Source organism: Aulonocara sp. 'chitande type north' Nkhata Bay, linkage group LG23, assembly GCF_057382095.1.
Source record: "Aulonocara sp. 'chitande type north' Nkhata Bay isolate Kocher_YH1m ecotype deep benthic linkage group LG23, A_spYH_male_GT1.1, whole genome shotgun sequence".
NCBI lineage: Eukaryota > Metazoa > Chordata > Actinopteri > Cichliformes > Cichlidae > Aulonocara > Aulonocara sp. 'chitande type north' Nkhata Bay.
Genome location: NC_141365.1, coordinates 48,260,098 through 48,280,831, shown reverse-complemented (window position 1 = coordinate 48,280,831; position 20,734 = coordinate 48,260,098). Strand labels below are relative to the sequence as shown.

Genomic DNA, 20,734 nt, shown 5'->3' with positions numbered 1-20,734 from the left:
ACAAATCACAGCTCTCCAATCTGTATAAAGAATGAAAGATGTAAGTTTATTAGACAAAGTGCTTGAAATCATTCAGTGTTTCATCATCTGTTCAGAGCTGAAGAAGGTTCAGAATGTAGAAGTTTAGAAAATGGAAACTCCAAACAGCTGAAGCCAACAGGAAGCAGCTTCAAACAAACACAACAAGAGAAAAAACTCTGAATGTTTCACATTAAAGTCGAACATTTCTAACAAGAGTATTTTAAAGACAGCGTCACTGATGATCATCTTCTGCCCAGTAAAACTTTGGTTTTCCACATGTGAGTGTTAATGATGCACAAAGACTGTGAGTGCAAAGAGGGAGCGAGGAGGATGACAGAGAGATGGTACAGGAGCATCAAGAACATTAAAGTCTGGCGACTAAATGCCTCACTCCTAAATGATTGGCAGTTTTTTGAGTTCATACATACTGAACTAAATACTTACTTGCAGTTGAACACAACTCCAGAGATATCGCCTTTAACTCTCTGGGATTGCGCCAAGGCAATTGGAGGCCAAAATAAAACACCTAGAGCAACAACACAAAAAAGCACAGACAGCCAATTTGCTTTCCGATCTTAAAATGTTACGTAGTGATCTTAATAGTTTAATAAACGAGAAAATTGAGGGCAATTCATTAAACAAAAGTACTATGAACAGGGTAGTAGGGCTAGTAGATTGCTGGCAATAAGACTCAGGAAACAGCAAACTTGTAATATGGTCCAAAAGTTGAAGTCAGATCAAACCCTAATTACTAAACCAAATCAAATTGCAAGTTGTTTTGCCAATTTTTTCGAGTCATTATATAAAAATTCAGATACATGTAAAGATAACAATAGACTATCTGATTTCTTAGAAAAGATCAATTTAAAAACACTGTCAGAGTCTGTAGCAAAGGAGTTAGATGAACCAATTCGACAACAAGAAATTTTACAGGTGATTTCAAACCTTAAAACTAAAAACAGTCCTGGCCCTGATGGTTTTATTAACGAATTCTATAAAAAAACTTAAGGACAAAGTCGCACCCTTATTACTGAAAGCTTACCACTGCGCTCTGGAGACTGGGACTATGGTGCCGTCCTGGAACGATGCTACAATTGTCGTAATCCATAAAGAGGGCAAGGACCCCACAAACTGTCAATCATACAGGCCAATCTCATTACTTAATACTGATTTGCGCATTCTCACCACGATTTTAGCCAAAAGAGTTAGTAAAATTATTACACAGGTTATAAATCCAGATCAAACGGGGTTCATTGCAGGAAGGCACTATGGGGACAATGTTCGTAGATTGTTGAACTTAATGTCCTTGTACAAGACCAAACAAGAAGAAACAATGATTCTGTCTCTTGATGCGCAAAAAGCATTCGACAGGGTTTCCTGGCAGTACTTGGGCCAAACACTTGAAAGATTCAAATTTGGGCCAAACTTAATTAAGTGGATACAGATTCTTTATTCCAACCCAATGGCGGCTGTACGGGTAAATGGAACAATATCAGCCAGATTTCCACTGGAACGTGGGTGTAGACAAGGATGCCCACTGTCGCCCCTGCTGTTCGATATAAGTATTGAGCCTCTGGCGCAGTTGATTAAAGCCCATCAAAGCCCTCCTCAACAACAAGAAGAGGGCTTTCAGAGGGGGCAATAAAGAGGAGGTGAGGAAGGTCCAGGTGTTACTAAAGGACAAGATCAGAGAGGCTAAGGACAATTACAGAAGGAAGCTGGAGTGGAAACTCCAGCAGAACAGCATGAGAGAGGTGTGGAGGGGCATGAAGACCATCACTGGATTCAGGCCAACCAACAGCAGGGGAGCTGAGGGAGGTGAGAATAGAGCCAACGAGTTGAATCTGTTTTTCTGTTTTTTTGGGGGGGGTTTTGCCTGTCCCGTTTGGCTCTTTTGCCATCAGAATTGTTGTCTAAAGGCAAAGAAAGATGCCCAACGGATTTACTTTACCAAATTGACCATCCCAGCCTTGCCGTAATGGTCCATTTGATTCACCTTTTATTGTTTATTTTATTTTCACTTGCTGAATACGGGACAGACTTGACTGGGGGAAAGAAGGGGAGAAAGAAAGAGGGAAAGAGAAACAGCTGAGAAGAGGGACGGGGGAGAAGGGCAAAAAACAAAAACCAACAGAATGGGCAGAAAAAAAAAATGCATATATCAATCACCTGGATCACCTGCTGAGAAAGAAAAAAGAGAACAAGCAGAAGAAAACAAGAGTAATAGAATAAACAACATCACAATGATATATGGGAATATGACAGTAAATACTAAATATTAAACATTATTGTGCAGCACATAAGATCAGCAGAACACAGTGTGCTTTGAGGTAGGAGCCAAAAGGGTGTAGTTTGTGGGTGTGATCACCCGTGTGTACACCTGTGAGCATGGACGCGCTTGTTTTTAAAAGGTTCCTTCATGTAATGATCTGCTAGAGGGTGTGGGGGGGGCCACAGCCCCATCCTCCAGGGCATGAAGCAGGTATGGAGGAGATCAAAACTCCAGACATCCAGAGGCCCCCAGAACACAAGAGACCAAGGAAGACCAACAGAGGGGCAGCCGCGCCACTGTCCCAGAAAGAGCTGAGGAGAGTCCCAGATGAGGGCTCACCCAGCAGCCGCGGAGCAGAAGCCAGGGGGGGTTGCAGTGACGCGCCCGTGAGCTCCGCCGGCAGCCAGCTGCGCCTGAGTGACCGAGCCCCAGGCCGAGAGGTCGGGGGCACCCCACCTCCGAAGTGGCCCGAGCGAGCCCCAAGCTCCAGGCCCCGATAAGCGGCCGCCAAAGAGTGAGCCGGTGTGTACCTTGACGCCCACCCCCGGACACAAAGAACCACCAACGCGAATCTGTTTTTCAATAGATTCGACACCACAGTGTCTGCTCACACCCCCACAACCTCACCTGTAGTCAGTCTGGAATCCAGAGCCACACCACTGCGCCAGCCTCTCTCTTCACATGGCGCTGTTGCCTCCTGTGAGATTCCTGACACCTCTCCCCCACCCATCACCTTCACTCAATACCAGGTTGAGATGCAAATGAGGAGACTTCACTCAGGCAAGTCTGCTGGACCAGACGGAGTGAGTCCCCTCGTCCTCAAGACCTGTGCCCCCCAGCTGTGTGGAGTCTTTCATAAACTGTTTATGCTGAGTCTGAGTCTGCAGAGGGTCCCAGTGATGTGGAAGACATCATGCCTCGTCCCTGTACCAAAGACGCCACGTCCCAGTGGCCCCCAGGATTACAGGCCCGTGGCACTGACCTCCCACATCATGAAGACCCTGGAAAGGCTCATCCTGGACCAGCTGCGACCCATAGTAAGACCACATCTGGATCCCCTTCAGTTCGCTTATCAGCCTCGTCTCGGAACTGAGGACGCCATCATCTACCTGCTCAATCGTATCTACACCCATCTGGACCAGCCGGCGAGCACTGTGAGGGTCATGTTTTTTGACTTTTCTAGTGCTTTCAATACCATCAGGCCGACCCTCCTGGGCGATAAGTTAGCAGCAATGCAGGTGGATGCTTCTCTGGTGTCCTGGATTGTTGATTACCTGACAGGAAGACCACAATATGTACGTCTCCCACAGTGTGTGTCTGACAAGGTAATCAGCAACACAGGGGCACCACAGGGGACTGTCCTCTCCCCCTTCCTCTTCACCCTCTACACCACAGACTTCAGCCACTGCACAGAGACCTGCCATCTTCAGAAGTTTTCTGATGACTCTGCGGTGGTTGGATGCATCAGCAGGGATGATGAGACAGAGTACCGGGCTGTGGTCGACTCCTTTGTCACGTGGTGTGAGCAGAATCATCTGCAGCTCAACGTGGCAAAGACCAAGGAACTGATCGTGTGTGTATATATATATACATATATATATATATATACACACATACATATACATATATATATACACATATACATATATATATACACACATACATATATATATACACATATACATATATATATACACACATACATATATATATACACATATACATATATATATACACATACATATACATATATATATATACATATACATATATACATATACATATACATATATACATATACATATATACATATACATATATATATATATATATATATATATATATATATATATATACACATATATACATATATATATATACATATATATATATATATATATATATATACATATATATATATATATACACACATATACATATACACATATACATATATATATATATATATGTATTAGGGGTGCAACGATATTCGTATCGATATTGAACCGTTCGATACAGTGCTTTCGGTTCGGTACACATATGTATCGAACAATACAAAATTTGTAATTTATTTTATCAACTTTCTTTCTGACGATGCTGTCTGCGTTGAGCGCTCAGTGAATCTGCGTTTGACTACTCCGCCTAGGCTGCACTTGTCGAGCGCAGATCCACTGAGCGCTCAACACAGACAGCATAGTCAGAAGGAAGAGCGCAGGGCAAGCTAGCGAGACAGAAGTTAAGCTCTCCTTGCAACATGGCAAATTGAACCTCCCCCACCCTCATTCAGATCTGGCGTTTGGAATTATTTTGGTTTTCATGTGACGTATGACCCTGAAGGTAAGTGCGTCATGGAGCTAGTGTGTTAGCGCAGTTAGCTCGTTAACGTGTTGGCCGTCTAGCCCGATGCACGGGGCGATCAGGGGTAGCTCGTTAAAGGAGATTTGCCGTGTTGTGGCGTTAAGGTCATTTCAACGAGATTAACCTGAAAGCACTAGTGGGAACACAACGAATATGACTGCACATTTACTCCGACATCATCCTAGTGCAAAGACAAGTGGAAGCAGACAAAAACAACAAGCACGCATGCTACAAACTTTACCAGAGTCATTTAGACAGCCGTTAGCACATGATTCTCCTTATGGGGACCTGATATGTTTAATATGCTGCTGAGAATATAGCCCAGAAGAAGCGTATAGTATAGCTTTTATTTTGGAAAGAGACATTTCTCTGTAATAAACTCTCTTTTCCAAAGATGAGTGATTCCTCAGTCAGATACAGGGCTCGCAATATCGCTAGCCCGACGTCCTGAGGCTAGCGATTTTTCCAGTCGGGCTACCAAAATCTATCTCTGCCCTGCCCGTCGGGCTATTGTAGGAAGGAAAAATATATGTCAATGCTTTTGCATTCTTTCGGAAATGTAGCTGGGTAATTATGTCATTGGCATTGTTTTTTGCTTTCACTTTGCAATCGCGCGAACTGTGTGTAGAGAGCGACAGCACTGATTGGTGAGTGGTGATAATTTGTGCACCAATTCCTCTGACATCGTCTTATTAATCGTTAGCTTACTATGCAAACATGACAAGTGAAATCTCCCGCAGCTTAAACATGTGAGAGGTTGATCGCGCAGAGAATCGCTGAGCTTATGTGAGTCCGTGTGTAAAAGCAGCAGGATATATATTTTAGTTCTGCTGAGCCAAATAAGACAGGTCAGGGTGAAGAAGTGACAGCCAAAGAAAAGCTTACCACAAAACGGAAAAGTTATGACAAATCAGACTATAAGGCAAAAAGAAAGTGCAGCTTTATGGTTTCATGGACAAAATAATTTCTGTGGCTGCAATATGATGAGCTATATACAGTGGAGCAAAAAAGAATTTAGTCAGCCACCGATTGTGCAAGTTCCCCCACTTAAAATGATGACAGAGGTCAGTAATTTGCACCAGAGGTACACTTCAACTGTGAGAGACAGAATGTGAAAAAAAAATCCATGAATCCACATGGTAGGATTTATAAAGAATTTATTCGTAAATCAGGGTGGAAAATAAGTATTTGGTCAATAACAAAAATATAACTCAATACTTTGTAACATAACCTTTGTTGGCAATAACAGAGGTCAAACGTTTACTATAGGTCTTTACCAGGTTTGCACACACAGTAGCTGGTATTTTGGCCCATTCCTCCATGCAGATCTTCTCGAGAGCAGTGATGTTTTGGGGCTGTCGCCGAGCAACACGGACTTTCAACTCCCGCCACAGATTTTCTATGGGGTTGAGGTCTGGAGACTGGCTAGGCCACTCCAGGACTTTCAAATGCTTCTTACGGAGCCACTCCTTTGTTGCCCAGGCGGTGTGTTTTGGATCATTGTCATGTTGGAAGACCCAGCCTCGTTTCATCTTCAAAGTTCTCACTGATGGAAGGAGGTTTTGGCTCAAAATCTCACGATACATGGCCCCATTCATTCTGTCCTTAACACGGATCAGTCGTCCTGTCCCCTTGGCAGAAAAACAGCCCCATAGCATGATGTTTCCACCCCCATGCTTCACAGTAGGTATGGTGTTCTTGGGATGCAACTCAGTATTCTTCTTCCTCCAAACACGACGAGTTGAGTTTATACCAAAAAGTTCTACTTTGGTTTCATCTGACCACATGACATTCTCCCAATCCTCTGCTGTATCATCCATGTGCTCTCTGGCAAACTTCAGACGGGCCTGGACATGCACTGGCTTCAGCAGCGGAACACGTCTGGCACTGCGGGATTTGATTCCCTGCCGTTGTAGTGTGTTACTGATGGTGACCTTTGTTACTTTGGTCCCAGCTTTCTGCAGGTCATTCACCAGGTCCCCCCGTGTGGTTCTGGGATCTTTGCTCACCGTTCTCATGATCATTTTGACCCCACAGGATGAGATCTTGCGTGGAGCCCCAGATCGAGGGAGATTATCAGTGGTCTTGTATGTCTTCCATTTTCTGATGATTGCTCCCACAGTTGATTTTTTCACACCAAGCTGCTTGCCTATTGTAGATTCACTCTTCCCAGTCTGGTGCAGGTCTACAATACTTTTCCTGGTGTCCTTCGAAAGCTCTTTGGTCTTGGCCATGGCAGAGTTTGGAGTCTGACTGTTTGAGGCTGTGGACAGGTGTCTTTTATACAGATGATGAGTTCAAACAGGTGCCATTCATACAGGTAACGAGTGGGGGACAGAAAAGCTTCTTACAGAAGACGTTACAGGTCTGTGAGAGCCATAGATTTTCCTTGTTTGAGGTGACCAAATACTTATTTTCCACCCTGATTTACGAATAAATTCTTTACAAATCCTACCATGTGAATTCATGGATTTTTTTTTCACATTCTGTCTCTCACAGTTGAAGTGTATCTCTGGTGCAAATTACTGACCTCTGTCATCATTTTAAGTGGGGGAACTTGCACAATCGGTGGCTGACTAAATACTTTTTTGCCCCACTGTAACCAGGGCTGCACATAAGTGGTCCCCAGGTGCGCATTCGCTGTCAAAATAAAAAACACGCACAAGGGTTAGGGTTAAATTTAAAAACTGTACTTTTGAGTTAAAATATATATTTATAATTTTAATAAATGACAAATTAAAAAGGCATGAACATTTCTTTTTGTATCGAAAAAATATCGAACCGTGACACCAAAGTATCGAACCGAACCGAACCGTGAATTTTGTGTATCGTTGCACCCCTAATATGTATATATTGTACTATTCTTAGTTAGCATATTGTCTGTCTTGTCTTAATGTTGGTTTATGTTGGTTTATAATGGAGCACTGTAACAAAAAAATAATTTCCCCCAGGGATCAATAAAGTATTCTGATTCTGATTAGAGATGAATCAGAATCAGAATCAGAAAGGGTTTTATTGCCAAATGTTGAGCAGGTTTACAACATTAGGAAATTGCTGCGGTGCTTCAGTGCAAACATACTGTCATAAATTACGCTAAAATAGACATTAAAATAAAAATAAGAATAAGAATTAAAAGTGCTAAGTAGATAGATATATACATGAGTGCAGGTGGTGATCAGAACATGAAATTCAGGGCCTTTCAATTAATGGAGAACAGCATAAATTGTCCATCTATGCAGACGATGTACTTTTATACATTTCAAATCCTGCAGTCAGTTTACCTCATTTAAAAGAAATTATTAGTACATACGTTTACCTCTCTGGTTACACAGTTAATATTGACAAAACATTGGCAATGGATATAGGAGGAAACATTTCACTAACATTCAAGGAGCGATGTGGCTTTAAATGGCCAAACGAAGGTATCAAGTATTTAGGAATTCAAATTCCTCACTCATTATCAGACTTGTTTAAAATAAATTATGAAGTTATAGCTGCAAAAATAAAAAAAGACTTAGAGAGATGGACAGTCCTGCCTCTGTCTTTCTTGGGTCGGATCGAGAGTATACGTATGAATGTATTGCCAAGACTTCTAGACCTTTTTCAAATGCTGCCTATGAACATTCCCAACTCTACATTTGATAATTTAGATAAACTTTTTTCCTAATTTATATGGCAAGGCAAACGCCCAAGGATCAAGTTCCAAACATTAAAACTGTCAAAGCTGCAGGGGGGATTGGCTGTTCCAAACCTGAAATATTATTTCTGGGCAGCTCATGAGACCCCTGACTGTATGGGTGCGGGATTTGTCTGAAACTCAGTGGCTAAACATTGAGAAGACAATGTGCGAAAGATCATTGGAATCCCTGCTTTGTTCTAACATTTCAATTAAAAATGTGCATATGGGGGAACGGACGAGGGTCACACTAAAGATTTGGCGTAGAATCAAACAATCATTTGGTCTTCCAAAAGAAATTTCAATGTTATCAAGGCTCTCCTCCCTGCAGGGTTTTTCTCCTATTGTGGAAGACTCTGGCTTCAGAGCATGGTCAAATAGCGGGCTTCATAAACTTTGTCATGTTGTGAGGAATGGGCACCTGAGCTCATTTGAACAGTTGAGGTCAGTTTCGGCTTCCTTCTTCTGACTTTTTTAGATTTCTGCAGCTAAGAAGCTTTTTGACAAAACATAAAGAATGGAGGCAAGTTTTGGAGCCCTCACCCATTGAGGAAATATTTCTAAAAACATTTCAAAGTAATTCCTCCCCAAAATTAATCAGTCATTTTTATAACGCATTTATGAGTTTCAATACAAATGCAACTTTGGATATTAAGGCAAGGTGGGAAGCTGAGACTGGCACTCAAATCTCAGAGGACACCTGGGAAGAGGTGTTCGGTGAAGCCCATCTGGTGACTAATTCTGGGCTGTGGAGAGAATTTAAATGGAAGGTGGTCATGAGATATTTTAGAACCCCAGAGATAATTGCCAAAATGAAGCCTACAAATCCTGACACCTGCTGGCGAAATTGTGGTACTTCTTTAGGAACCCACTCACATATATTCTGGTCATGCCCAAAAATCTGCTCACTTTGGAATGACATATTTAAAGTTCTCAGTACAGTTTTCCAACAACCATTAACAAAAGACCAACAGTTAGCCATTTTAGGAGTCTTACCAAATGGTTTTGCGGGAAACAATAAAACGTATCTCTTAAGAATCTTACAGCAGCACTAAAGTGTATCACTATTAAATGGCTGAATCTTGACCCATCTTCATATAATATGTGGATTGATAAAGCAAGAGAAATTTACCAGATGGAGGAAATAACATCTGCTCTGCGGATTCAGAGAGAATTGTTTACTGAGCGTTGGCGACCCATACATGCTTTACTGTTTCAATAATTTAGCATAGGTCTGTTTCGTTTTGTCCATTTATGGCTAAGTTTGTCACATGTTATTTAATATTACATAAAGTTTTTGTTTTCTTTTTGTTTTTGTTGTTGTCTGTTTGTTTGTTTGCTTGCTTGGGTTTTGTTTTGCTTCCCAGTTTTGTTTTGTGCTTCCTAATTGCAGTTCTTATTTTAATCTACATTTCTGCATTGCGGTTCCTGTAACTGTCCTACTTGTGAACACTGACAAGTACAAGTTGCAATGTTGTAAATTATAATAAAAATTTAGTTAAAAAAAAAAAAAAAGAACATTAAAGTCGTACATTTCTCATAAAAACAGGACAAAGACTTGAAAAAGTCGTGTTTTTCCTTCCAGGAACCACATGGCTTCACTTTTAAAGGTGAAGTGTGACAGAAATGGACATATTTGAAGTCCAACACCTTTTTCCAGTCACATTATTAAAGCAGACAAACTACAAGCTCATTTTCATTCCAACAAGTCATCTTCTGACCTGGACTAACAACACTGGTCTCTATGTGCAGCTGGCTGTGAGACCAGTGCTCAGGGAGCGTCTACAAAGTGCAACACTGAAAGAACATCACACACTCATTTGCTTCCAGCACTTTCACACAAACATCTACTGTCATTATTGTCACCAAACTCTGTGGATCCTTTATTGCAAATTCAAATGGGATCAAATGGTCAGACAAAAGAGGGTTATGAGGAAATATGATGAAATGTTGTGTATTAGCAGCAAGTTATTGAATCATTTTCCTCAGAAACCAAACAAAATGATTGACAAACATGTTTTTACAAACTCAGTGTTGGACTTGGATCAGCAGGATAAGCTGATGTTTAAAGGCATTTGAGTCTCGCTGTATGAGTGTCCAGTTATTACTCAATATTTATGGATGATGTTCTTTCAGTGTTGCACTTTGTAGACGCTCCCTGAGCCTCACAGCCAGCTGCACATGGACCAGCTGACATTACCCAGCATTAGAGGCGGCTGTAAAAAATTCATGTTCCCATTTAAATGGTTTTAATTTGAATAAAACGATGTTGATTCATTCAATCCTGAATCGATGTTTAATATAAATGTATTTTGCCAGAATCTCAGGTTAAAGCTCACAAACTATTTCAACAAGCAGCAAACAGCTAAAACAGTAAATGAGAGCAGCTAAACACACAAAGATGGAAACACAGAGCGTGGATCGTTCACTCGACGGCACGTACACGGACACGCCGTCGGGGCTGAAAGTGGACAGCTCACAGATCCTGAAGCTGCAGGTTTCATCTGTCTCCAACCAAAACTGAGTGAAGCAGCAGCAAAAGAAGATCCAAACTCTGCTTCACGTTTGATCAATATGCTCATGAATTCTCTCTGACTTTGGCTGTTCCTGCCTGCACAGCTCTCTCTCTCTCAGTGTACTCCAAGAACAGCTTCAAACATCTGTTTCTGCATCATTCACTGTTTATTAGCCACCAGTCTGCTGTTGTGTTCAGTGCTGTCGGCCTCTGACAGTAAAGCCTCATTTCTGCTGTTCCATGGAAACTTTTTAAAATGATGACAGATTACAAACTCTCAGCTGTGTCTGTAATCAAACCTCTGTAACTTTGCTTCACTTCAGCAGCATCAGCTCATGTTCACATGTTGCTTCATGGTTTGCTTCAGTTTTTGATCGACTGCAGAATATTTTGAAGGTTATCTGCTATAAAAAGCCAGAAGAGGAAAATCTGCTTCATGTGTTTCTGTTTGATCCTCAGTGACTTTGACACAAAGGCCTCTGCTGTGATGATCACACCTCTGATCAAGTCTCACAGTGTCACAACTGATAAATGATCAGAGTTAGAATATTTCTGACTGTCTGCTGTGTGCCGTGACCTTTGACCTGCTAAAGACAGTCGGCTGTGGATTATTCATTGTTGTGTCTGATACTTAGAACTGTGAGGAAGAAGCTACACAGTTAATCAGGGTCCCCTCTCTCTGAATCAGGAAAGGTGGGCAGGCCGCGTGTGGGCCGCGGGCCATACGTTGAGTATCACTGTTTGAAATGTGAACATTCCTGAAATTCCACCAGAACTTAAAACAAGGCTGGATGAACCCATCTCCCAGTTAGAAGTTTCCTTGGCTATAGCTTCGATGCACTCTGGTAAGTGTCCGGGTCCGGATGGTTTTCCGTCAGAATTTTTCAAACACTTCTCTTCATTACTGTCCACGCAGCTTAGTGCAACCCTCACAGACTGCAAGGAACAAGGATCTCTTCCTCGATCATTCTATGAAGCCTGTATTACACTTATTAAAAAGAAAGGAAAAGATCCGTTGGAATGTGCCTCCTATAGACCCATTTCTCTACTGAACACAGACGTTAAAATAATAGCCAAGATACTTGCCCGTAGACTAGAAATAGTTCTTCCACAAATTATTTCGAAAGACCAGACAGGCTTCATTAAAGGTCGTCATTCATATTTTAACATAAGGAGGCTATTTAACATAGTCTACTCCAGCTCTACAGACTCTGATGAATGTGTGGTCTCGCTTGACGCTGAAAAGGCCTTTGATCGAGTTGAGTTTGATTATCTCTTTGCAGTCCTTGATAGATTTGGCTTTAGAGCAAAATTTACTTCATGGATTAAATTACTCTATTTTCAACCATCTGCTACAATACGAACTAACCTCCAATTGTCAAAACCTTTCAAACTTCACAGAGGCACACGCCAGGGATGTCCTCTCAGCCCCCTGCTTTTTGATCTGGCCATAGAACCCCTTGCCATTGCGTTCCACAGTTGCAAAGAGGTACACGGCATTTGGAGAAACAATACAGAACATAAGGTCTCGCTCTATGCAGATGATCTCCTGCTCTTTATTTCTAAGCCCTTAGCCTCACTACCATCTGCATTGAATCTGCTTAGTCAATTTGGTCAGATTTCAGGGTATAAACTGAACCTTAATAAAAGTGAGCTCTTCCCGCTAAGTAGCAAAGCCAGTATGTTAGACTTCACCTGCTTGCCCTTCAGAGTTGAAAGGACAAAAATTACATATTTGGGAATCACAGTGACAAAAAAACATAAAAACCTTTTCACAGAAAATGTGAGTGCATTGCTGAACCAAGTGAAGCGGTCCCTTACCCACTGGACACCACTCTCTATGTCTCTGGTAGGACGTATCAATTCAGGCCGCACATTTCTATACCTTTTCCAGGCCACACCCATTTTCATTCCCAACACTTTTTTCAATAAGCTGGACTCTGTCATCTCATCTTATCTGTGGCAGAGTAAACGCCCAAGGCTTAATAAGATGCATCTTCAAAAATCTAAAATTGAGGGTGGGTTTGCACTTCCCAACTTTCGTTTTTATTATTGGGCTGCTAACATACGATGTTTGGTGTTTTGGTATTTTTACCATAATCGGAGTGGTTGTCCTGACTGGGTCACTATGGAATTGCATAGTGACAACAGTATAGCCTTACCAGCTGCACTTTGTTCTCCACTCTCATCCTCTTCATTCAACTTCATTCCCAACCCTGTAGTGGTGCACTCATTAAAAATATGGGGCCAGTTTAGGAAATATTTTAAACTTTGTGACTTCTCCCTTCTCAGCCCCATTGCATCTAACCATCTCTTTAAACCTTCTACCCAGGATGGTGGGTTTGCGGAGTGGCACAGAAGTGGAATAACTTGCTTCAAGGACCTATTCATAGCCAACAAACTAGCATCATTTGAACAACTTGCTAATAAATATATTCTTCCACCATCACACTTTTTCAGATACTTGCAAGTCAGGCACTTTATTTGTTCCCAGACTTCAGGCTCAAGCCCTCCACCAGAGCCTACACTACTAGAAACTATCCTACAACTCAATCCCACCAATAGAGGGCTGATTTCCTTGCTTTACAATAAAATGTTAAATTTGACACATACCTCTTCATCCAAGCTCAAGACACTGTGGGAAGAAGACTTAAAACATGACAATCTCTGACGAAACATGGGCCTCTATACTCAAACATGTCAACACAACATCACTATGTGCCCGCCATTGTTTAATCCAGTTCAAAGTGGTGCATAGAGCCCATTTCTCAAAATCCAGATTATCCCGTATCTACCCTGAAATCTCTCCATATTGTGACAGATGCAAAACTGCTGAAGCCTCACTGGTCCACATGTACTGGTCTTGTCCCAATCTCACTCAGTTCTGGTCAGAGGTTTTTCGTACCCTGTCCAGGATTCTCAGTGTGACGCTGGCCCCCGGCCCCCTTCTTGCTCTGTTTGGCATCAGTGGGAATGAGGTGCTTCTACCTCTAAAAAAACAGGCATTATCATTCTGTTCCCTGTTGGCCAGGAGGGCAATCCTACTGAGGTGGCGGGACGCTGCCCCTCCCACTCACAAACAGTGGTTATATGACCTCATGGCCTGTCTAAAACTGGAAAAGATAAGACACTCACTTCAGAACTCCACTGGGAAATTTCAAGACATGTGGGGACCCTTCCTTGATGCTTTTCAAAATCTATAAGAATTTTTCAGCAAACTCTCTTAAGTCAGGTGTGGAAATACAGTGTGCGGGTGCAGGCAGTGACCTGGGTGGGAATGAATGGGATTGTTTTGCAGGGATTTTGTTACTTTGGGATATTTTATACATTTGTTTATATTCTCTTTTTTCTCTTTCTTTCCCTTTTTTCTTTTTTTTCTTTTATTTCACAGCCAAAGATACATTTTTGAACTCATTTCACAGCTTAAATGTACTACTTAACCCTAATGTACAGATCATCTGTAATCCTTCTCTTCTCTTTCTGTTTATATGTATAATATATACGTTGATGTTTACGTGTATAAAAGGAAAACTCTTAATAAAAAAGACATTGTTTAAAAAAAATGTGAACATTGTTCTGCTGCAGTCAATGGACTAAACCAGAGAAGAAGAAAACGGACTTTACCATGAAGATCCTCAGTGTGGATCAGTATAATATCAGCCTGATGTCTGCAGTTTAGTGTCAGCACAACTTTCACATCATATTCATCTCAGCACAACTAAAACATGCTGACTGACCTCAGAGTTTCAAGTTTACATCCTGGACTCTCCAGGAAACCACACAGATGCTTCACTCCTGGATCCTGCAGGTTGTTCTTAGTTGAAGAAGAGGAGGAGTCATTACTCAGGTCCAGCTGTCTCAGATGGGAGGGGTTGGACTTCAGTGCTGCTGCCAGATAATCACAGCTGATCTCTGACAAATCACAGTTCTTCAATCTGTATAAAGAATGAAAGATGTAAGTTTATTAGACAAAGTGCTTGAAATCATTCAGTGTTTCATCATCTGTTCAGAGCTGAAGAAGGTTCAGAATGTAGAAGTTTAGAAAATGGAAACTCCAAACAGCTGAAGCCAACAGGAAGCAGCTTCAAACAAACACAACAAGAGAAAAAACTCTGAATGTTTCACATTAAAGTCGTACATTTCTCATAAAAACAGGACAAAGACTTGAAAAAGTCGTGTTTTTCCTTCCAGGAACCACATGGCGTCACTTTTAAAGGTGAAGTGTGAAAGAAATGGACATATTGAAATCAATGATATCAAAGCTGGAATCAAATGAGTCCAAGTCTTCTGCTGATTCAGCATCACATTCATCTTTGCTCCTTGTTCTGCATCCCCACCATAAATATAAAGAGGCAAAACTCGAATTTTCCAAAATCCTCTTTAAGCATCGAGAATAAAGGAAGATAGTTTTATACAAGTCTTTGTGGTTTTGTGTCTCTTTAATGGATTGAAGAAGCTCCAGTTTTAGAGCAGTAGGATCCACATCACGCGCGTCTGTTGAGTCTGCTCTTCAGCGGCCGTAGAGCTGGACGCTGCCCTTTGGCCATCATCGATACTCTCGCCCGAGATCGCACCGGGGCTAAAATATTCACCTGCTCAGCTGTTTTTGATCAGGTGGAGGAACGATGTGATGCTATAAAGACATCATCTTGTCCAAATGAAGTTGTTCCAACACGTGTTTAAAAAGATTTTAAAGGTTGTCGGTTCCGACATCTTAGCGATTTTTAACAGCAGTCTTAGTTCAGGTGTTGTACAGCCTGTTTGAAACATGCTGTTGTACAGCCTGTACTAAAAACCTGATCTGGATCCTCTGTCCGCTCAAATTTCAGGCCTATTTCAAAGCTTCCCTTCCTGTCGAAGATTTTGTAAAAGATTATATTTGTTCAGCTGCAATCTGTTGTAAAGGTTTCAGTCTGGTTTTAAAGCTCTTCACAGCACTGAAACTGCACTTTGGAAAGTTCTTAATGATCTTTTATCAGCCACTGATCAGGAGACTCCGCTGTGCTTTTGGATCTGACCGCTGCCTTGACCACAGCATCTTGACCTCACCATTGGAGCATGGCGGCATCAAGGGCGCTCTATTAGACTGGTTCAGCTCTTTTATTAAATCGCATTATTACATTTGGGGCTTATATTTGACGGCAATTTGAAAAACAGCTGAGCTCAGTTGTACAGCGGTCTTTCTTCAAACTGAGGCTTTTATCTAAGGTGAGATCATTTCTATCTTTTAAAAACCTTGAACGGGCGATCCACGTTTTCATGACGTCCCAGCTGGATTATTGTAACTCCTTATATGTTGGAGTTAGTGGGACCTGCCTGGCAAGACTGCAGCTGGTCCAGAAAGCTGCAGCTCGTCTTCTGACACAAGCTCAAAGACATTTATCGTCCCAACAACCACATATACGCTGGTCCCTCGCTGTAACACAGTTTACCTTTGGCGGCCTCGCTGTTTCGCTGATCTTTTTTGTGCAATTTTGCATGTTTTTGTTTTTTACAGCGCATTGTGTTCTGCGTCCTGATTGGCTGTAGACCATTGTCAGCCAATCTCGTGCCGTGTCTCCTGTACAGTACAGAATGTGTTCAAATTTACAGCAGTGTGACTCTGCAGTGCTGCACTGTATGTTTGTACGTTTTGTCCCAACAAACAACAATGATGACGAGACGTTTTGCAGCTGTGGTAGCAGCCAAAGGCAGAGGAAGATGCTGACCATCATAGTTTCAACAAGGAGGCAAAAAGGTTGTAACTGTCCACAACAAGAACATCGTAAGGATGGAGTCAGCTTTGGCTTTGTGGCTCAGTGACCGCAGGAAAAAGAACATCGTGCTGGACACCAACATTATCTGCAGAAAAACTCAAAAGCTTTATGAAACTTTACCTGACAGCGAGGAGCCCAGGCCATGGACGAGTGCTCCTCACACAGAAGCTCATTTAATGCCAGCAAAGGCTGATTTGACACGTTTCAGAAACACTTTGCTTTCACTCTTTAATAATGAACTTATTTTTCTATGAAGGTTTGAACTTTGTTTAAACAAGAGAGAAAAGTGTGAAAATGTTCATGCCTGTCTGAGAAAAGTGTAGAAAGTGTGCAGTGAGGGTTTAACTGCCTTAAAACTTCTATAATACTTGTAAAACATAAAGCTGCTACTTCATTCTGAGACTTATTTTTAGAACGTAACTCGATAAACGAGCGACCGCAGTACTGTATTGTGTTTATTTTGAAAACTCTCAACAGGATCTTCAGATTTATTTTGAAAGCTTTATCTGGAAAACACAAACACATAAGCAGGAAACAAAGAGCGTGATATGAAACGATAGACGTTTTCATATGGTCATCATATATACATCGTTCTATCGAACAGCCCCAGCTCCTGCTGTCAGTCTCTGTAAATCTGCTCTGAAAACACATTTGTATTCACTGGCTTTTAATACAGCATGAGAGTTATTTGATATTTGATGTGTGATATTAATATTAGGAGTTATTTTAATCGTTATTTTGGATTCTTGTACAGCACTGTGGTCAACGCTGCTGCTGTAATTAATGTGCTATAAACACATAAACAATCTGCAGTTAAACATCCAAAACTAAAGATGTGATCGCTGCCTTTAGAAAATGTGCTGATGCACAAGATATCAGCTCCATTAAGGTGGAATGTGGCCGTGTTAGAAACATGTTGGAAGAAGTTTGAAGCTGAAACTGTGAAGCTGAGAGTGAAAGAGCTCCAGCGTCTGTCACAGGAAACTTTCTTATTTCCACACTGATGAAAGCATCAAGCTTTGATTTCCTGCTGCTTTTATTGAGTCACACTGTGAAACTGAGCCACAGCTGAACCAGCATCCCTGTACAGCAGACACTTACAGCGCTTGGCTGCTTCCATTGGACCCTCTGCACAGAGCTTCAGTTTCCTCTTCTGGTCCCAAAGTGCAGAACAACAAGGTTTCAAACAGCTTCGTTCCAGCAGCATCAGCCACAGACATGCATAGAGAATCCTTTGGTTGTGTTGTGTGTTTGCATATCTGCTGTGTTGCTTTGTGAGGATGGATCATCTCCTGCAGCTCCAGATAAACAAGCTGGACCTGAACCTGGTAGCTTCACTTAGAAGACACTTGTGACGGGAACGTGTGAGAAGTTTTGTGCAGACAAGTGTGGATTTAGAGTGTGGGACGAGCTCTCCACAGTCTTTGTGGAGATCCACATTCTGCATACTGCCTGTGAGAAGCTGCAGACATTTGTCCTCCAAATCCACTGAGCAGCTGCTCGTGGTGGTATTAGCTTCATGTGTGCGTGTTAGCATGAAGCCTCGGTCACACTCTGCTGTGGACACGGTCACGGACAGCTGGACGCCTGATGGACGAGTCGTCCTTCCTGTTAAACTTCTTTGAGCATGAGAAGAGCATGAGAAGCTCAGTGGACACTGTTCAGGGTTTTAACTCTCGCTTTCACTTCAGCTTCACCAACAACAGCACAAGCAGAGCAGCCCACTGCCTGCATGGCTGGGACAGCGCCCCCTGGTGACTGTAAACCACTACAACATGTAGACGGCCGTCTGCAGGCTGGATGTAGCACCACCGCAGAGACGTGCTGCAGCTCTGTTTAGTTACCCAGCTGACAGCAGAGGCTGTAGTTTACTGTTACCAACATGGAAAACTGAAGCTTCACCAGCTGGAGCTACAGAGCTGGAGAACAAAGGAGACTGAGAGGCCAGAATGATGTGGGAGGAAACATCAAGAGCCTGTTTGAAAGGAGACACATGTGGATGCTGTGCCAGTCTGTGGTCTGTCAGAAGTCAGCTGAGTCACACTGCAAGAAGCTGCAGAATCTCAGAGGAGGAGATTTGGAAGTGTTTGTGGGACAAACTGGACTCAAAGAAAGAAGATGTTTGTGAAGTCTTTGGTGGAGGTGAGCAGTGTGAAGCAGAACACATGCAGATGAATCAGGAGGGAACAAACTGAGTGGGCGGAGCTGTCTGAGCCCCGCCCACACAGACACAGCTTCTCTCTGGAACTAAACGTCTGCTTCATCTCTGCCTCTTTTCTTCATCCTCCACCTCTCTTTTCTCTTCTTCAGTGTTCTGCAGCCACGGAGCCTCACAGCTGTTAGCACGCCCATACCTGAGCAGCTAGCATTACCCAGCATGCCGTGCAGCAGTGTTAGTTTGTAAATGTGCAAGAATTCCTGCTCCAAACTGTTTCACAGAGTGCTGTGTGCCGTGAAATCTGCTTCATGTGTTTCTGTTTGATCCTCAGTGACTTTGACACAAAGGCCTCTGCTGTGATGATCACACCTCTGATCAAGTCTCACAGTGTCACAACTGATAAATGATCAGAGTTAGAATATTTCTGACTGTCTGCTGTGTGCCGTGACCTTTGACCCTCTAAAGACAGTCAGCTGTGGATTATTCATTGTTGTGTCTGATACTTAGAACTGTGAGGAAGAAGCTACACAGCTAATCAGGGTCCCCTCTCTCTGAATCAGGAAAGGTGGGCAGGCCGCGTGTGGGCCGCGGGCCATACGTTGAGCATCACTGTTTGAAATGTGAACATTGTTCTGCTGCAGTCAATGGACTAAACCAGAGAAGAAGAAAACAGACTTTACCATGAAGATCCTCAGTGTGGATCAGTATAATATCAGCCTGATGTCTGCAGTTTAGTGTCAGCACAACTTTCACATCATATTCATCTCAGCACAACTAAAACATGCTGACTGACCTCAGAGTTTCAAGTTTACATCCTGGACTCTCCAGGAAACCACACAGATGCTTCACTCCTGGATCCTGCAGCTTGTTGTTGGAGCTCAGGTCCAGCTCTCTCAGATGGGAGGGGTTGGACTTCAGTGCTGCTGCCAGATAATCACAGCTGATCTTTGACAAACCACAGCTCTTCAATCTGTATAAAGAATGAAAGATGTAAGTTTATTAGACAAAGTGCTTGAAATCATTCAGTGTTTCATCATCTGTTCAGAGCTGAAGAAGGTTCAGAATGTAGAAGTTTAGAAAATGGAAACTCCAAACAGCTGAAGCCAACAGGAAGCAGCTTCAAACAAACACAACAAGACAAAAAACTCTGAATGTTTCACATTAAAGTCGTACATTTCTCATAAAAACAGGACAAAGACTTGAAAAAGTCGTGTTTTTCCTTCCAGGAACCACATGGCTTCACTTTTAAAGGTGAAGTGTGACAGAAATGGACATATTTGAAGTCCAACACCTTTTTCCAGTCACATTATTAAAGCAGACAAACTACAAGCTCATTTTCATTCCAACAAGTCATCTTCTGACCTGGACTAACAACACTGGTCTCTATGTGCAGCTGGCTGTGAGACCAGTGCTCAGGGAGCGTCTACAAAGTGCAACACTGAAAGAACATCACACACTCATTTGCTTCCAGCACTTTCACACAAACATCTACTGTCATTATTGTCACCAAACTCTGTGGATCCTTTATTGCAAATTCAAATGGGATCAAATGGTCAGACAAAAGAGGGTTATGAGGAAATATGATGAAATGTTGTGTATTAGCAGCAACTTATTGAATCTTTTTCCTCAGAAACCAAACAAAATGATTGACAAACATGTTTTTACAAACTCAGTGTTGGACTTGGATCAGCAGGATAAGCTGATGTTTAAAGGCATTTGAGTCTCGCTGTATGAGAGTCCAGTTCTTACTCAATATTTATGGATGATGTTCTTTCAGTGTTGCACTTTGTAGACGCTCCCTGAGCCTCACAGCCAGCTGCACATGGACCAGCTGACATTACCCAGCATTAGAGGCGGCTGTAAAAAATTCATGTTCCCATTTAAATGGTTTTAATTTGAATAAAACGATGTTGATTCATTCAATCCTGAATCGATGTTTAATATAAATGTATTTTGCCAGAATCTCAGGTTAAAGCTC

At 42.2% G+C, this 20,734-nt stretch overlaps 1 protein-coding gene across 1 annotated transcript in view; it reads right to left on the bottom strand.

Annotated features, from left to right (window-relative positions):
- LOC147302870 (protein NLRC3-like) overlaps nt 1-20,734 on the bottom strand; it is a 267,565-nt gene that overhangs the window by 100,559 nt on the left and 146,272 nt on the right. The window contains exons 8-9 of the mRNA XM_086284396.1: nt 19,550-19,726; nt 14,580-14,777 (exon numbers count right to left, since the gene is read on the bottom strand). Of these exons, the coding sequence (XP_086140522.1) occupies nt 14,580-14,777; nt 19,550-19,726 (375 nt within the window). The remainder of the gene's footprint in view (nt 1-14,579; nt 14,778-19,549; nt 19,727-20,734) is intronic.